Genomic DNA, 18,844 nt, shown 5'->3' on the forward strand with positions numbered 1-18,844 from the left:
GATTGCTGAAAGTTGACAGAAGGGAACTAATGCAATAACGGGAGCAATTTTAACAACTTTAACGGTTGATTCACAACTTTAAATGACTTCCACACATAGCAAAGGTTACTATCTAGTTATCGCAAGACCCTTGTGTCTAGTTAAGTGGAGGGTAAAGAATTGGGCTAGGGCCAATTGTTCCCAAAACCCTTTAAACTTCACATTGTGTGACCTTTTTTTTTTTTTTTTTCTTTTGAGAAAAAAAAAAAAACATGAAAATTATCACTAGTTACTTTGCCAAGTAACTAATTACTCTTACATTCAGGTAACTGAGTTACTAACGCAATTACTTTTTGGGACAAGTAATTTGTAACTGTAATTAATTACTTTTTTTAAGTAAAATTAACAACACTGATTGTATATTGTATACTATTATATTGTGTTAATGTAAATAGTCCATAATAGTCCAGTCAACATTTTGACTTCCGCAGCTGCTAAAATCTGACATTATTCTGGCAAGTGGGATGACCAGTGAGGTGGCCAGCAAATTAATTGGGGGGAGCCGTGGCCAGGCCTGGCCACCCCCTGGGGGCACCTTTATTCCAAATCACACAAAATATATAGCGACTCATGTCAATAAGACGGAGACGTATTCCGCGCTTGATAGCAATATGTCGGTACCTGGGAATTATCAGAATTATTAGTTTTGTATCAAATTTTATTTGGGCAATTCATCATTTATTTTTCTACACCTTATAATTTGAGAACAGATTTGTTGTTTAAATATATTTAACCTATTTTAAGTTTAGTTTCAGTCCCTACCAAGGCCATTTCATTGACAGATATGAAATAGAATAGAAAAAGAAATAGAAAAGGCAAGCGAAATAGAAACATCAATGACAAAAATTGTCATTGTTTTTTCCTTTTTTTTTTTTTTAAATGAGAAGTCAATAAAAAAGTTACTTTACTTTTTATTCATTTATTTATTTATTTAGGCACTCCTGTGATTTCATGCGTTCTGCCATAACTGCCACAGTGTCTAATTTTTTCATTTTTATTTTTTAACAACAATGATGAATTTTACAATTCGAGAGGAAGTTTGGTATAACATTCAAACACCATGTTGGCAGCTTAATTCATTTTTTTCTTCTTTGGTGGTATATATACAGCAGCTAACGGTGTTTGAGCTTCATTATCACCCCGCATGGATATATTTTCCGTGCACCACTGCAATGCATTGCGGGATATAGGAAGCTCTGGAGTGACCATCGTTGTTGACTTGATCACTAAGCGCTCTAAGGGTCGATCTCACCAAATTCACTTCACTGTTTAGGGAAATGGATTCCTCTAAGGGGCAGTGCCTAGGGCAAGTGAGCGAGGGCACATTTAAACCGCGAGTGAAACGCAGCCATATTTTCCCAAAAGCTAAGACGAGGAAATATGACAAAGCGTATGTAGCGTTTGGCTTCACTTTTAATACAGTGGGAGACAAGGAAAGACCGGCATGTTTACTAAGTCCAAAAATGTTGGCAGCGGACAGCATGAAGCAAAATCAATGAAGACGTTACTTAAAGACATTACAGTAGACCCTGATCACATTGATAAGCCATTTGAATTATTTTCAGCGAAAACATCCCAAATATTGCCAACAATCATCCCGCTTTGGGTCAAACTAGGAGATGATTAGTTGACAACTGCACCCTCTTCGCACGAGCATTCAAGACATGCAGCCTCATGCCCCATGAGACGACCAAAAAGTTGATCATCACACTGCATCCTAGAGTACACTGGGACCAAGTGTGCATATCTGCACTCTTGTGCTTCAACTTGATGTTATGGACAATCCGTGACAAGCATATTAATCCAATAAAAGAATCTGACCTTTTGGCTTCTCCCTCAGGTAGTGAGCCCACGTTTTCTCTTAAGGCCCTATAGGTTCCAGCAATTTATTGAAGGTTTGATAAATCAAATTGCTGGTGCAGAATAAATTTATTTAGATATATTCCTCCCATAACACAGAAAATGAACTGTGCTGCAATTTAACGCATACGGCAGTAATAATCCTGGGTGTTCATGGTTAGTAGCTTCCACGTCTGCTTGTGTGAGTAATCAAGTTTGCTATCCATTTTTGCATATCCAAAACATAAGTAAATAAAGCCCTTCGTGTGTGTTCTGTTTTTTTTCATAAACACAAGATAAAGCAACCATCTCTTTGCACGATGCTCCAATATTCTTTTCCTCTTGCACTTCATAGCACTGCTTTCTTCATTGAGTCCATGCATTTTGATCTAAAACTATCACAATCATGTTCTATGTTACCGTATTTTTCGGACTATAAGTCGCACCTGAATATAAGTCGCACCTGAATATAAGTCGCACCAGCCATAAAATGCCCAACGAAGAGGAATAAAACATATAAGTCGCACTGGAGTATAAGTTGCATTTTGGATGGAAATTTACTTGATAAAATCCAACACATAGAACAGATATGTCATCTTGAAAGGCAGTTTAAAATAAAAATACATTAGAGAACAACATGCTGAATAAGTGTACAATGACAAGGATTCACTAAGGACCCAAATGCGTCATGTCAAGAAAAGGCTTACATGAGCTGGTAACATGGAATATGGCAGGATACAAGACGAACTGACACGAGGAAAGGTTAGGTGCAGACTATATACACAATGGATGACAGGGGGAAATGATCAGCCTGATTGGGAAGAGCAGGAAGTAGAGTTGGGAACCAGGCGGAATGCCATTACCAAAATAAAAGCAGGAAATTCTGCACCAACAAAACAAAAAAACACTAACATGACTTTCGAGACATAACATACAGTATGACAATGTTACATGATGCATGAACAACGAAATGCGAACGTGGCAGTTATGTTAACGCAACATAGCTATTAATACTTCAGATAACTTTAGCATACCATCACTGTCACTCCAAAACACCAAAATAACATGATAATGATTTAATAATGTCTTAATAATTTCACACATATGTCGCTCCAGAGTATAGGTCGCACCCCCAGCCAAACTATGAAAAAAACTGCGACTTATAGTCCGAAAAATACGTTATACTATACAAATGTAGTGACTCATTTAAGGTACTGACATGTACCTCTTTGGAGCTAGTTTACTCTTACCAAACGCAAGATGAGCACAACCATCACTAAATGTACGATTTGACCGGGCAGTGACTCTCCATGAGTCTACTGCCTTCTCCAGGTCTTCTAGGATGTCTGGAACAATAGCTTGCTCAACTATGAAGATGATAATTTCCACAACCAACAGCAAGATCCAGCCTAAGGCCCCCAACCAATAAGAGGAGCCTAGCAGGGAGAAGTCCAGGGAAATTTCTTCAGAGTGCTGATAGGTGAAAATGGACCAACAGAGTAAGAAAAAAAAACCTGTCAATGGAGGAAAAATAATGGTAAGAATCACAAAATGGAAAAACGTCATTAAGGCCTATTATTCGATGCCTGGAGCTTTACAAAAAGGGTTTTTATGATAACGAACAAGGAAATTAAAAAGTCTATTTAAATAGACTCTGCCCTTGAGGGTATGTAAATTCGGCACATTAAAGTCAAATTGAATTTAACCCAAACCAACACAACAAAGTAGCTTTGAAGGTTAACAGAAAACACAGCTATTTTAGGACTTTTCTCAGCAAGTGTGCTATATTTAAAAGTCATAAAACAACAAGACAGCAACAACATCCCAACAGATCCAGAAACTATGTCTTCCTGTCCCATATGTATTTAGAAAAGAAAAAAAAATAATATTGCATCCATCTATGTTCTATAACTCTTGTCCTCAATAGGATTGTGGATGAGTAAATTTATCCTAGCTAACGCTGAGAGAGAGCGGCAGACTCTACATTGGTTATCATTAAATCCCAGGGCACATATAATTAATATTACAATTCCCACAATTTAGTCACATCCGTGGACATTTACAGTATGTCTTTATTGAATAGAAGCAGGTGTTGAGTTTTACAATGACATAACCACCCTACATGAAAAAATGCAATATAATATAGCCTATAAATGATATATAAAAAACTTATTGTCCTATTTTTGACTATTACAGGGTGCATTAGTTAAAAATGTAGACCTATACTGCTGACAACAATATTCAATCAAATTAATCTATGTTCTGAAATGTTATTACCGGTTGATACCATGGTAAGGAGGAGCAAGGTCGTAGGGTAGAGCGCCTGCCCTGCCATGAGTAGAGAGCGAGTGTTCGAGTAGGAGCGCACCGTCTCTGATGTCCAGCAGAGGGCAAAGACCATCGAGAGCGCTCCTGTGCTCAAAGCCAATAGGAAGGCAAGAACCCCAAACACTCTCTCAGCTTCCAGCGCTGCAATACAACAGGCACGAAATAAACATAGGTCATCATAAGTCGGCCTTTTTTGAGTTTTCACATAAAAAGTGCTTTTTTGCTGTAAAGGTTGCTCATTCTGTATTTGGTTATGCAAACAATCGCCTTAGTTGGTGTAATAGAGGAAGATTCCCAAAATGATATGTTGAATACAGTATGTGCTGGAAGAGATCATCAGTTGTGTAAAGGACAATCGTATAATTCCAATTAATTGGTCAATATGCGGTAATGTATTTATGACAAACATTGCAATACGCCTATGACAGGCAGAACAAATATTCTTCCACCATATGGCAGAATGCACAGTTAGAAGGAGTACCCCTTCTGTTAATAGAGTATTACCTTCAGTGAAACTAAAATGTCCTGGATTTTTTTGTGAATTAATTGAAATCGGACAATCATTAGTTATAATAACATATTTTTAAGACATTTGTTCTGTGTGATTTCAGTAGTTAAACGCCTTTCACAAAAAACATAACTAGAGTGGCACACATTGAAAATGAGTTTGAAACAGTGGCGTCGTTAGGCCTATTTTAGAGAGGCTTAATATTCTTAAGCCCCCCCAAATAATTTGTTGTTGTTTTATTTTTTTTTAAAAAAAAAAAATGCTGACATTTTCACTTTAAAGTTGCCAGGATATTAGTTTAAATCAGTAATCATATAACCCATCATTATTAGCTTAAATATAATCATAAATCTGTCCGTTTCCCCTCACTTCATAGAGTAAGGTAGAGAGCCCCTTCAGTGCATTGTTATCCGATCTATTCCACTTGTTCTATAGAGAACGCCCACATCACTTAAAATCCAGTGCGCGTTTTCCCTGTCAGCTTGCTCGCAGTCAGTTCCAGACTACGTGGATAGATGGATGAAGGATGGATATAAGAAGGTTTTCCAAAAAAGTGAGTATTTATCACTGCTGATAGTAACAGTTTGCTCCAGCCCCCGACAACAGCAGAAAGTCCCATGTGATTAATAAGCCAACTGCTCCTCCGTGTTTGACAAATAAAAAGTTGGCTTGCACACTATAGACAATCTCTGCCCACGTCTTACCTTTGTTGTTTTGCGGCCAAAAGGTACATCCCATCTCTAAAATAACGCTGCTACTTAGCTGCTGCTAGCTAGTTAGTCTGAAATGCATTGTGAAAGCCCTTGTTGTTTATAGAGTTAAGTGTGCACTCTTTTTATGACTATGTTTGGGGTGACTTCCTTCTGGAGTATCAGCTGTGTTTCTCACTTCACGCATAGATGAGTACAGGAGCTGAGCTCATTCACCATGATTATCATCAGTGGATAGTCATAATAATACACTAATAATAATCACTCCACCACCTTTATTGACCTGTAGGAGTTAGAGCACAGTGATAGACCGATTTGCCACCCTTAAAAACAGATGGCATTCTTTGATGCTTCCATCTATCAAGTAACTTGCAATTGTAGCCATTTTTCCCCCTGTTGTTCTACTGTATAAAAACAGACTGAAACAACAACAACAATAATAACGAATACATGATCAGTCTTTGTTATGTTTGTTATGTTTTGTGCTTGTATGCTACGTTCACTTACATCCTGTGCATCTCCTGCGGGCTAAGCCCCCCGCCACCCTGTTCTTAAAACCTAATGATTCCCCTGGTTTGAAAACAAACATGTTGGAAAGGAAAGAATAGAAAAGTCAACCACAAATGAAACTAAAAACAATAATATGAAAATTTATAAACTGAAAACATTTACACATATTTGAGTGTTCTAACTACACCGGTGCTTGCCTAGTGCATGCCTCCTCCCTACCAGATTTAAGTTTGAGTTAAAAATGCCTCTCTTAGCAGAGCAACAAGTTCAAACATGTTTACTTCTTTTGAAAGGGCTCTTCTACCAGCATGTAGTATGACTGCAAAAGTCTGACTGGGAGAAACATTGTTGATCTTGACAACTTTGAAAAAAAAATAGAAATAAAGAAAATACCATAAACGTGATCCTTTAGGTTTGACCTTACTGCTAATTTTGACTTCACGCTCACCATTGAAGATCAAACCATCTCTTTCACGGTCAATTTTTGTGTTGTTCCACTCAGTCCAGAGTCCTTTATCTCTTAACCAGAATGGTGTCCAAACAGCATAAGACACAAACATGCAACCACTCAGTGCCACACAAGATTGTGTGAATCTGAAGCGACTGGCTGCGTCCTTTAATTCTGGCAACTTCATGTTTGTAGAAGACTGCGGGGAAACAGAAATGTAAACTACAGGTTAACTGTCTCTCACACCTCAAAAAGTACTACCTTACCTTTGTTCAAGCTGTTAGAAATAATGAGAATGTCCAAAGCCAAATTAAGGCATCTAACATTTATCTACTTCTACTGTACAGAATTCAACACCTTGACTTGAATTCCTTTTTTAAAAAGTGAACACCCCGCAGACTAATCCCTTCGTCATACTCCACCTCCAATGAAACGGAAACTCCCCTGGTTGTAGTTGTATTTCTGTGACATCTCTGTGGCCCAGTACCCTATAGTGAAAGTGAAAATAATACATGCAGCCTGTGAAGAAGCACTCTTGTGTAATTCTTAATTACGCATTGAAAACATAAGTGGATTAAAGCAAAGAGAGAGAGATGTGCCCTTATAATTATTAGAGAAGAAATATTATAGATGGCACTGACTGGACGTGTGAAAAACAGTAAGAAAAGTCCACTCTTCACTGCTCAAAGTGTCATTACATTTCAATCTTTGTTACCCAATTGCCTCACCCTTCGCTTTCCATTCTTTTTTTTTTTTTTTTTTTTAACTTGTCTTGTTCAGCTACTTAGACACAGACAATAGGAATCTGAGTGTCCTTATGCTCTGAACAGTTTTAACGAATCACATGGGAGTTTGATATACTGTACTCCCATTGTGGTTGTTCATTATGTATCGTTTATGAGAAAGCAAGGAACAGGAAGGGGTTTAAGGGGGCAATCAGAAGAGAAGAACAAACAACAACAAAAAATACATTATTAAACTGTCATCCCGAGTCTCCCACACCCAATCGACCCCAGCCTCCACACCCTCGGCGTGTGATGCATTAACTGTATGTAATTGACTTAATGGCCCCGTACCGCCTCTCCCCGAAACCCTTGAGTGTATAAGTGCCCAAAGTGAAGGATACAGTATTTACAGTGCAAGGTGACGAGTGCATGAGTTAAGATGCAGGTTCCCGCGGCCCCCCCCCCTCCAAAACAGTAGGCCAAAGAGCGAGAGAAGTGCCAGAGCGTTCCGAATGGGCACCGCACCAATGAGCATGCGGCCAGGGGACACTCCCCCCACCAGCAGGGCACGACCCGCCCCATCCCAGATCCCACGGACCCCAGGAAGGTCCACTGATGACCCCGCCGACCAAAGGGCAGTGGTGGCAGCCACAGGCCCAGAGAGGCGTGCAGACCAAGCGGACAGAGGCGCAACTACAAGTTGTGCCTGCCAAAAGAAAGGCAAACTCTGACGTCAACATACAAAAACATTGTGGCATACGCATGGAGTAATTATTAACGGCGGAGTACAATAACAATGAACATTGGAATAATGCTGTGCGCGGTTCTTCCCCAGATAAGTGAGACAAAGGTGAATGATAAATGGCCCTGGCTGAGGATGTACAAGGTTTAAAAGTCACACATTGCCGTCAATAAAAAGTCAAGTAGACATCATATCTGAAATACCGGTAAGTGAAGGGTGTTTATTTTTTTAAAGATGTCTTCATGGAGCTTTCTGACCGACGAGAAAAATATACAGAGTGGATGTAGTGAGGATAGAGAGAAGGATGCAAAAGGTTTGCTGTTGGGGAGACCTAACAGAGCAAGCTGAAAAGAAATGATTTAGTAGTCATTTTGACAATCCTTGCTTCCGCAGTTGTGTAAAAGGTTTGAGAAATGTCTATTTCTGTTCGAGCATGACTGTGCCATAAAGCAACGTCCGCTCACGCTTAGATGAGTTCAGACTTGAAGAATCCAAGAGCCCTAGCCTAAATCTTATCAAACAGAAATTGTGAGCCAGGCCCCGTAGTCTTGCATCAGTGATCTGAATGAGTCGTTCAAACAGTTTTATGCACATATGTAAAGACCTTAGGGATAAATGTGTATATTGTCCTTGATTGTTGATGGCAGGTGTCTCAAAATGACTGTACATAACATCGCTATTGTGCAGCTCCTGAGTCTATATTTGAAAAACTGATTTAATAAGGAAATCCTTTATCTTTTGGCTCATCTACATTAAATTATAATCAATAGAATACAAACATTCTATTGAAAGCAAACATTATTATAGTTTATTCTTGTACATTGTAAAACAAAGTGTTTAATAAAGAAAACTAAAAGAAAATTGCTTTTTAAGTACATTGTACAATTTGGATGAGTAGTGTTGGTATAAATGCATTTGACATTATATTTACAGTGTATCACAAAAGTGAGTACACTCCTCGAATTTCTGCAGATATTGAAGTATATCTTTTAATGGGACAACACTGACAAAATTACACTTTGAAACAATGAAATGTAGTCTGTGTGCAGCTTATATAATTGAGTTAATTTATCCCCCCCGCAAAAAAAACTCAAAATATACACTGTAACATACAAATATCACAAATTACAAATCAGAAATTTGTGTCTATTCAATACTAAACAATAGGGCATCAATGCAGACAAAAGGTCTTGTCTCAAAACAGTCCTGTTCTTCCCATCCCACTCTCAGCAACAAAAAAATCTTCTCATTTATTCAGTTCATTACATCCTCTGGGCATTCAATCAATTGCAGCTGTTCTGGCTGTCTTAAAAGACCTTCTGCCTCTCATTCGAACAGATTTCATTCGTTCATGGAAGAGTGTACTTGATAAAGCACTAAACTGGATGTGGTGTTGCAACTGTTGGTTGCATTGCATAAGAAAGATAACACATGGTTTGGGGTCCACCTGTGACCTGGAGCATGAATAGGAGGGTTACCACACCCAAATGCATGTCAGTGCTGTCCTAACTATACCTTGATGCATGAATTGTCTTCTAAGACAACCAGAACAGCCCCGTTATTATCGGTTCAATGTCCACAGAACTTCCAAAAAGGGACTGCCAAAAATCAACCGCCTCCTGTCGGGTACGTAGTCAGTAATGTTGAGTTTTTAGCTGTACGGATGAAAGACAACAGGGACTCTTTAGTGCTGCCTGCTGTAATTTGGCAGCCACATCTTCAACAGTTTTTCCCTAACTTACTTTCTGGCTCGTTCCAACAGAGCTTTAAACACATCAAGAATCTCTGGGTCCTCCCCTGCAGACCGCTTTGGCGTGTTCTTTTCCAGCCAATCAGAGGAGCGGATTTGATGCTTAAGTGTACCAATAAGAGAGCCTAGGCTCTCTGCAGGCTTAGAAGCTTGGCAGTCCAACAACACAAACTCATCAGGGGCCTGTGAGCTTGTGACAAGAACAGAACTTGCGTTCTCTTTCAGTTGGTCAGATGACTTGCTTTGTGGGGATGTTGTTGATTTTTCCATAGTGGCATTGTCTGAAATTGTACTGTCCTCTTCTTCTGGACTCTTAACTTCCTCACTGGCTTCTTTGAAAAAGAAGGAATCCCTGTTGGCACTGCTTTCTTTGATTTCCTTTAGCGCCTCTCTAATTCTTTTAAGTCCTAAAACAATATAAACAAATACAACACAACGCAAGTCAGTAATTGTTAATAGTTAATGTATGATTAGAGATTCAAAATAGGATGAAAGCCAGTACTATCACACTTATCATAGCCCAAAGCTAAAGCTATAAACGTGATGGTGGAAACTGTCCCAGGTTGTTTTTTGTCATATTTTTCAGAAGAAAAGCAGCAATTTTCTTAACCATACAACTGCAACACATCCTATATGTTAAAATGCTCAGAGTGTAGGTATACTTGGCTGTTAATGATGCTAACAACCTTGCCAAAAATACAAATACTTTTTAAATATACACTTCTTGACATAATATTGGACTGCTAGAAACAGTTTAATGCTAATTACTGATAAATGACAACAATACCAGTGTGACATGTTTTTAAATTCACCTAGTTAAGGATATTTGGAGGGGCACATCTCTGGTATTTACTAAAGCTCTTACTTATTCATATATTCAAGCCAAAACTATAAAACTATTGCTTAATTACCATTTGGTAAAATTTTAGTGGCAAAGAAGAATGCTGAACTGAGTTGCATCTGTAAGCATATACAGTGGGGAGAACAAGTATTTGATACACAGTCAATGGGAAAACCCATTGGCAGTGTATCAAATACTTGTTCTCCCCACTGTATAAGCTATTTTAAATATTACAGTGATCCCTTGTTTTTCGCAGTCAATGGGGACACCTACGATAATCAAAATCCACGATGTAGAGGTGGAGCTTATTTACATGAATATATATATATATATATATATATATATTAGGGCTGTCAAAATTATCGCGTTAACGAGCGGTAATTCATTTTTTAAATTAATCCTGTTAAAATATTTGACGCAATTAACGCACAAATGCCCCGCTCAAACAGATTAAAATGACAGTACAGTGAAAGGTGTACTTGTTGTGTTTTTCGGAGTTTTGCCGCTCTCTGCTGGCGGTTGGGTGCGACTGATTTTATAGGCTTCAGCACCCATGAGTATTGAGTAAGTAATTATTGACATCAACAATGGCGGGCTACCAGTTTATTTTTTGAATGAAAATTTTACAAATTTTATTAAAACGAAAACATGAAGAGGGGTTTTAATATAAAATTTCTATAACTTACTAAAATTACTAAAAAAAAGTACTAAAACTTATCTTTTAAGAACTACTAATCTTTCTATCCATGGATCGCTTTAACAGAATTTTAATAATGGTAATGCCATTTTGTTGATTTATTGTTATAATAAAGAAATACAGTCCTTATGTACCGTATGTTGAATGTATATATCCATCTTGTGTCTTATCTTTCCATTCCAACAATAATTTAAAGAAAAATATGGCATATTTTCTAGATGGTTTGAATTGCGATTAATTACAATTAATTTTTAAGCTGTAATTAACTCGATTAAAAATTTTAATCGTTTGACCCCCCTAATATATATATATATATTTTTTTTTTTGGGCTGTGTTCAATGTATTTATTCAGATTTAGCATTGGAAAGATACATACCACACATGTTTTTCCCCCTTTTTTCCCCAAAGTATAATTTCAATTAAAAAAAAAAAAAAGTTTTAAACGTGTTACTGTCCCACCAGATTATTTTTAAATACGAAAAATGTAGCAAAATGCTTGTCTTTATAAAATGCTTCATTGAGTTAGTCCACATTAATCACAGAAATCCGCTCATGCTGCTCACTTACACACACACACACACACACACACACACACACACACGCTATCGCTAGTGTTTAACAAGCTCATACTACATTCTCTCCCAAGCTTTTCAGGCAAGGTCAAAGTTTCAGAGCTGTCACTCATCATCAGCTTTAACAAGCAGCTGCTTGGTGAGCAAGAAAAGCAGCAGGAGGTAGAGGTGAGAGGCTGTACGTGATCAGATCGGGACATACCTATAAAATACTGTATCTTAAGGATGCAACAATACTCGGTTTTATTTTGAACCGTTCGATACGCCCTCTTCGATTCAATATGCAAAAACATTCGATCTAATTGAAAAAGCTCCTAAAATGTATTTTCCGAACTTTTTTTTGGGTGGTCTCTCTCGCTATAATATCAGCATCTTTGCCTTGTAAAAAAAAAAAAAAAAAAAAAAAAAAAAAGCTATGAAAAGGCTCCTCCCCGCTAGCAGCCCTACCTCCATCCCTCCCCCGAACTGCCTGAAGCGCAGGAGCAGCGGCGCACGAGGAACATTGCTCGGGAGGAAAGACAAAAGCTTAAGGAGGTGGCTTGCTGGCTTCAGCGTCGTACAGATCCATTGTGTGGCAGCATTTTGACTTTACTGATACGCTATCCCCACTCTTACATATATGACAAAGACTGTCATTAAGGATATGTACAGCAATGCCCGCCAATATACTGTTGCCGACTTGGCTGCCATGAATAGCCTCGGTTTGACACCAGACAGATTAACACCCTGGCACACAGAGAGCTAACTCACGGTTACATGATGAATAATGAGTGGAAAAGTAAGAGCACTGTACTTCAAACTCTTCCTTTTTATGAAGGTCAATTGTCAAATGCTGGTATTGTGCAGTAATGAGCAGACCTGACTTCTGTGGCATTTGTTAAGTTTGTTAATGCCCCGACAACACTCAAGCGCACACACTAGATATCATCAAATAGCAACCTAGATGTGCTACATTAGATCCCCCCAAGTCCCATGCCATTGGCTGCGTGAGCCCAGAGTGATCATGGGACGCGTAGTTCATATACTACATTGATGAATTAAAAACTGCCATGACTGAATGGAAGATAAGCAGGCCAAATCAATCCATACCAGTGACTATAGATAATGCTGCAAAGATTGTTAATTCAGTACGTAACACAGATACACTTGGACCAAATATAAACCCCAATCACGTGACGTCACAACTCTGCCCCCCTGCCGCCATATTGTCCGTCAGCTCATCGTGTTTACATATTACCGCTACGTACATTCCTCCTATTACTGCGTGTTTTTCTGCTTGTCTAAGGAATCACCGCCTAGTAAACGAACCCAAAAACCTTCCTGACAATCGTTAACAGTGATTAATCAAAACGGTGACGGCATGTGTGGCGGTTGGTTGCAGTAACAGAGAAGATAAACAGTCATTTTAGTAGTTGCTGTGTGCCCATTATTAAAAGGGCAAATCTCGAAAGCAGCACGGTTTGTTTTATCTCGGTCCATGATGCGTTTGTGTCGACAGCCGTTAGACAGCAGCGAAAACATCAATATGATGCCAACACGATCGCAGACATCATCAGACGGAGACTACGAAGCTCGTCGCCACGGTCGCGCAGCAAGAAGGTGAGCACAACAACAGGTGTTGTACCGAAAAATAGCCGCCCTGCGTGAAATGCCCCCCTGACGGGAGCGCCCACACGCAAACGACTTTCTTGTACCGTGAATATGTATTATTTTACTCTGCTTGAACTAATAAATGTCATACCCGAGTGATTGTCATTGGGATATGGTCGTGAAAACCTGTAGACTAATACATTTATGTTCAAAGATGGTTATGTGGCCCAGTCCACGATTTGTTACTAAAATACAGTACTAATATTTTGTGTCCTTTAATTATTTTAAACTGATCTTACAGTCGTAAATCCATTACTGTAAGGCGTCCATGAAAACATTTGATGTTTTCACGTCAATAAAGCTTTATAAATAAGCGCTCCCGTCAGGGAGGACATTTCACGCGGGGCAGCTATTTTTTGGCACACACCAGCCCGTTGTCGATCAAGTTTCATTTTACAATTGTGACAACGGTGATGCTTAGCTGACCAAATGTCGGTTTATATTCGGGCCAGTGCCGATTTTGGGTACCCAACTCCTCATCGTGACATAAACTGGAGTACGATTGGAAATGTTGTGGTCTCAGGACGAGCTCTGACGCACGGGTCGGGACCTGATGGGAGGAAACATCGGTTTGGGCATCAAATATGGATCTGGCGACTGGATTGACCGAAGCTTTTCCAAATATTGGCTTTTATGCAACTCATCCAATGAGTTTATAGCGTCTGAAAGCACCGGGGCTTCCATAATTTTCAAGTGAATCCACCTTTAGAAACTAGATCAACTACAATACGGACACACAATGACAGACAATATGGCGGCACAATACAGCGATCACGTGATTGTGTGACGTTGGTGATTGGGGTCTATAGGATGTTTTGCTCATGTGGTAAACATAGCTACTAAGACAGCTGTAGCAATCAACAGTGTGCCCCGCCTCACTTTACAAACAGTAAAGATTGTTCTCAGCACTTTTATACAAAATTTCTTCAGATCAGTAAGAAGTACACAAATATTATGCACTAAAATGCAAAAATTGATTATATAATGGCATTGTTATTTGTTATTTTTGCTTGTTAGCAAAATAAAAAAAATTAAAAATAATAACACTTGTATTTTTTGTTTCGGAGCATTAAATGTATTGAATCAAATCAAAAATCATGTCCCTCGTTTTGAAAATCGTACCGAACCATGAGTTAACTGTATCATTGCATCCTTACTGTATCTATATATTTATTTTTTGATTGGAAAAAAATCTGCGATGGACTGAGGGCAAAAAGTAGCGGGGGATCATTGGACTGCATAGTGATACAAATAAAATTGAATTGAAGTGAATGACTGACCAAGTTGGAGGTGGTGATGTTGGTCGGCGAATACGATGCGAAACCAGCCTGGTGTAGAGCAGGAGAAGGCTTGTCCACAGCTCAATACCACTTTGTGTTTGAGGAAGCACCGCCACATGAACAACTCCTCCTCAAATGATGGGGTGCTGAGGAACTAACAAAACAGACAAGGAAGTGACATCAAACCTGGCTTTTAAAATGACTTTAATGACAATGACTTTCTCCTTGCAATTCAATTACCTCTGCACAAATTAGCATTTGATTATCAACCACAGCATCCACAACATTGCAATGTGACCTTGGTCAGGTTACCTTCCTGAAGTCAGCCCAGACATACAAAGTAGCAGGCCTGTCCAGGTAGCCAATGTCCATTGTCTGCAACTCTTCTGTCAGGTAGTGATGAGCAGCTTTTAATCGCCGTCTGTTCACAGGCAAAAACTCCTTGCTTATCCACTCTAGAAAATGACATTATGACGCACCATCAGCTTGATAGCAGTCGTGAATGTTGCAAATATTTGTACAGCATTATATGCAGCACAAGCTAAAAGGCATAAGAGATGACTCTCAGATGGAAGAAAAACTTACTCGGTACATGTTAAAACTGAAGTATATATTTTGACGAGCGCTGCAGCTATCGATTATTTTAGTAATCGATTAATCTATCAACTAGTTAGTTCGAATAATCAAGTAATCGGATTAGGAACATTTAATGTGTTGCAAAATACATTTTAGGAGATGCAAAACAAAGGCTTCCTAAGATTGAACTTTCAAAAGAGCATTAAATGCATATACAAAAATGTTTTTCTTTAAACAATGCACAATTGCACCTTTATTTAAAAATAAAATACCTGAGCTTAGCCTCAAATGGTATAGGAAAACAAATGAATGAGGACCTAAGTACTGTAAAACAAAACAATTGGCTAACTTGCATGGCAAAGGTCTGCTAGATTAAATGCTGTAAAATGCTTTTTTTTTTTTTTACAATGCTCTTAAAAAAATCATTCAAATATTCCCACAAAAAAATGTTAAATATACCTATAGACTAAATGACAAATGCAGGGAAAAAAAAACATATTAGCGCCAACAAAAACTTCTGTTGTTCTTAACAGGGGGCAGCTGGATTCAGTATTGTTAACTGAGTTGCATCATATTCACTATTGCAACTAGAGGGCAGTGTACTCACCCAAATCAATGAAACTAAATGCAAACACTTTCAGAACAAACCATAACAACGCCATTTCAATTAAACGAATCCTCGAAACAGCAAAATTTGATTTTAATTTTTTTTTTTCCTAATCGAATTACTCGAGTTAATTAATTAATCATTGCAGCACTAATTTTGACTTCAAGTATTAAAGCTGACCATATACAACAGCCAGGTTAACCAAATGTTACAAAGTGCCTCAGTGGACAATGATCCATTAGAAAAAATAAGCAGTTCAAAACATGTCTTTGGGTGAAGAATAAAATATGTTAATACCTGTCAAACAAGCAAGTAAAGACGAAAAACAAAGTTATATTGTCTCAAAATACCTTCAGGTATGTCAAAAAGAAAATTGCAACATGTACTGTGTCATCTTCCAAAATAATATTTAAATCAAAATCATGGGATGTTTTCTATCCGTAACACAGCAATACCTCTGTCCTGAAGAAGTTTTGCAACCTGGTGCTGAGTTGTCCCTGATACACCATGCAATGAGCCCAATTGGGCTAAAGCCTCCACAAGGGATTGGTTCTCAGTATACAGAGTGCCTAATCTGATTCCAGCCATTGCAAAGTCCTGGAAAAGGCAAGATGAAGTCAACAAGCGAAACAGCACTGACAGCAAACCTTCTGCGAAGTAAAGGAGAGAATTTGCAGTTCTGTCAGGAGTCATAAAAAAATGTTTAAAAAAAAAAAAAAGTCTTCCACATAATGCGATGCAGCACAGCACAGTACGTACCTTGCTCAGTCCCCACATTATATGTGTCCTCTGAGGGTCGGGCAAACTGAAATACGGGGCAAATCATTAGCAGTTAAAAGGCGATCTTCAGCGGTAATTATCATGGCAGAGGGTGTACAACAGTAATAATAGAGGATAGGTCAACATCTTACCTTTCCAGACTGAGGACACTGTGAAATGGTACCGATTCATCAAACACCGTCAGCATGTACACTTCATCTACAATGGCGTGGAGCTCATTTCTAAAGCAAGAGACAGATATAGGTAGCACAACATGCAATATGTAGTACCACTTGTATGGCAACTGTTTTCCAGCAAATAAAGAAAGACATACAAGTAATTCAGGAAAAAACACTGTGTTTTATATTTACAAGAGTTCATTTATTCTACAGCATTGGCAAAATTTACAAATCAATCAATTCGTTGCCTCCCTAATCACATTACAGCACTTGACAATATGCTGATTCATAGGAGAGCCAATAAAACACCACAAGGAAAACTTTTCACTCTTTTGTCATGAGGCTCTCGACCTTAAAATGTCAAGAGATGTATCCAGTGGTTTGAAAAGATGTAAAGATGTAATTTTTTCTATATGGCGTGGCTCCTGGGGTGTGGCCTCCCATCTGCCTCGGCTGCCGGCCGCGGGAGTAGGTTGGGGGGTCGGTTTCTCCGATCTTGCATCGCCCCGTGGCAGTTCCTGGGCGTTCTCCTGCCTCCGCCTTCCCCTCTCTTCTCTGGCTGGGCATCCGCCCTGCGCTCCGTCACGGGTCGCTGGCTGGGCGCCGGTGTATCAGCGGGGTGTCGCCTGCACCGGCGGTGGACCCTGCCTTGCCTGGGGCTTGGTGGGCCGCTGGGGGTCCCGTGGCGTGTCGTGCCGGTTGGGGGGCTGCGGCTGTGGCTCGTGGCCCGGGTGGGCGGGTGGGTGTAGGCGTGGGGTTGGTGATGCGTCCCCTCCTGCCATCCCTGAAGGCCGGTTGATGGGTGCGCGGGTGGCCCAGGGGGCCACCCTGGGTCCCGGGGGGGTGACGATGGCTCCTTTGCTGGGCTGCGGGAGGAGGGATGGGCTGCGCATGGCCCCGCGCCCCCCCGCCCGCCCTCCCTCCCCGGGCTGGCTGGGTGGGGGCCTTGGCCCTGGGTTGGCGCCCGCGCGGCTTCTCCGCCTGTCTGCGTGGCTGTCGCGCGCCCGGTGGGGCCTGCGTGCTGCTGGATGTGGTAGGGCATGCTCTGGTTGGGGGTACCGGTGCCGGGATTGGCGATGCGGCGGCGTAGGGTTGGTCGCCAACGGGCTTCCACTCATAAGAGATTCACACGATTACTGGGTTCTAGATCACAGAACTGATTTGTGTACACTCTACCCCTTTCAATCACTTAGCTTATAGACACCCCCACCCCCATTCTCCTCTTTCACTGGCCAATAGGCCCCCACATGGTGTAAACCGGAAATACATCTCGCTGACGATAGCACCAGCATATTAGTAACTAGTTTAGATGTTCAATGTATTTCTAGTTGTTGTTTGTGTATGTGTTTCTTTTCCTTCTTCTCTTGTATTTCTTTTCTTCTGTCCCCCCATAATCCCTTCCTGTTCGCTGCTTTGTCATAATAAAAAGGTAGTTTGAATGATCACAATGGGAGTATGTCAGACTCTCAATGTGAAACATTAAAACTGTTCAGAATCCGGGCACTTAGACTTCCATTCTCTGTGTCAAACAGCTGAACAGGACAGGTTTAAAAAAAAAAAAAAAAAAAAAAAAAAAAAAATGAAAAGATGTAAACCAGCACTACATATAGTGTTGTGTTATGTTCAATCCATCCATCCATCCATCCATTATCTTCCGCTTGTTCCGGGGTCGGGTCGCGGGGGCAGCAGCTTAACAGGGAAGCCCAGACTTCCCTCTCCTCAGCCACTTCAACCAGCTCCTCCGGCGGGATCCCAAGGCGTTCCCAGGCCAGCCGAGAGACATAGTCTCTCCAGCGTGTCCTGAGTCGTCCCCGGGGCCTCCCGCCGGTGGGACATGCCCGGAACACCTCTCCAGGGAGGCGTCCGGGAGGCATCCGAACCAGATGCCCGAGCCACCTCAGCTGGCTCCTCTCTACGCGGAGGAGTAGCGGCTCGACGCCGAGTCCCTCCCGGATGACCGAGCTTCTCACCCTATCTCTAAGGGAGAGCCCGGACACCCTGCGGAGGTAACTTATTTCGGCCGCTTGTATCCGGGATCTTGTTCTTTCGGTCACGACCCAAAGCTCGTGACCATAGGTGAGGGT

General features: G+C 40.3%; 2 protein-coding genes across 3 annotated transcripts in view; both read right to left on the reverse strand.

Moving 5' to 3' along the window:
* Nucleotides 1–778: 778 nt before the first annotated feature.
* si:ch211-256a21.4 (uncharacterized) lies at nucleotides 779–7,022 on the reverse strand. The gene is made up of 4 exons (XM_057837199.1): nucleotides 6,649–7,022; nucleotides 6,383–6,581; nucleotides 4,156–4,347; nucleotides 779–3,392 (listed from the first exon to the last, which is right to left on the reverse strand). Exons 2-4 carry the CDS (start codon nucleotides 6,567–6,569, stop codon nucleotides 3,085–3,087), a joined length of 687 nt encoding a protein of 228 aa, XP_057693182.1. The 5' UTR covers nucleotides 6,570–6,581; nucleotides 6,649–7,022; the 3' UTR covers nucleotides 779–3,084.
* Nucleotides 7,023–7,853: 831 nt separating this feature from the next.
* accs (1-aminocyclopropane-1-carboxylate synthase homolog (Arabidopsis)(non-functional)) overlaps nucleotides 7,854–18,844 on the reverse strand; it is a 29,048-nt gene continuing 18,057 nt past the window's right edge. Inside the window, exons 11-17 of one of the 2 annotated variants that reach the window (XM_057837554.1) lie at nucleotides 16,734–16,823; nucleotides 16,582–16,627; nucleotides 16,278–16,419; nucleotides 14,952–15,094; nucleotides 14,640–14,793; nucleotides 9,592–10,006; nucleotides 7,854–9,504 (exon numbers count right to left, since the gene is read on the reverse strand). In XM_057837554.1, the coding sequence (XP_057693537.1) occupies nucleotides 9,501–9,504; nucleotides 9,592–10,006; nucleotides 14,640–14,793; nucleotides 14,952–15,094; nucleotides 16,278–16,419; nucleotides 16,582–16,627; nucleotides 16,734–16,823 (994 nt within the window). In that variant the 3' untranslated portion in view covers nucleotides 7,854–9,500. Of the gene's footprint in view, nucleotides 10,007–14,639; nucleotides 14,794–14,951; nucleotides 15,095–16,277; nucleotides 16,420–16,581; nucleotides 16,628–16,733; nucleotides 16,824–18,844 lie in introns of both variants that reach the window. The other variant, XM_057837555.1, reaches the window with a different exon arrangement.

This window comes from Corythoichthys intestinalis, chromosome 5 (genome assembly GCF_030265065.1).
Source record: "Corythoichthys intestinalis isolate RoL2023-P3 chromosome 5, ASM3026506v1, whole genome shotgun sequence".
In the NCBI taxonomy this organism is placed as follows: Eukaryota; Metazoa; Chordata; class Actinopteri; order Syngnathiformes; family Syngnathidae; genus Corythoichthys; species Corythoichthys intestinalis.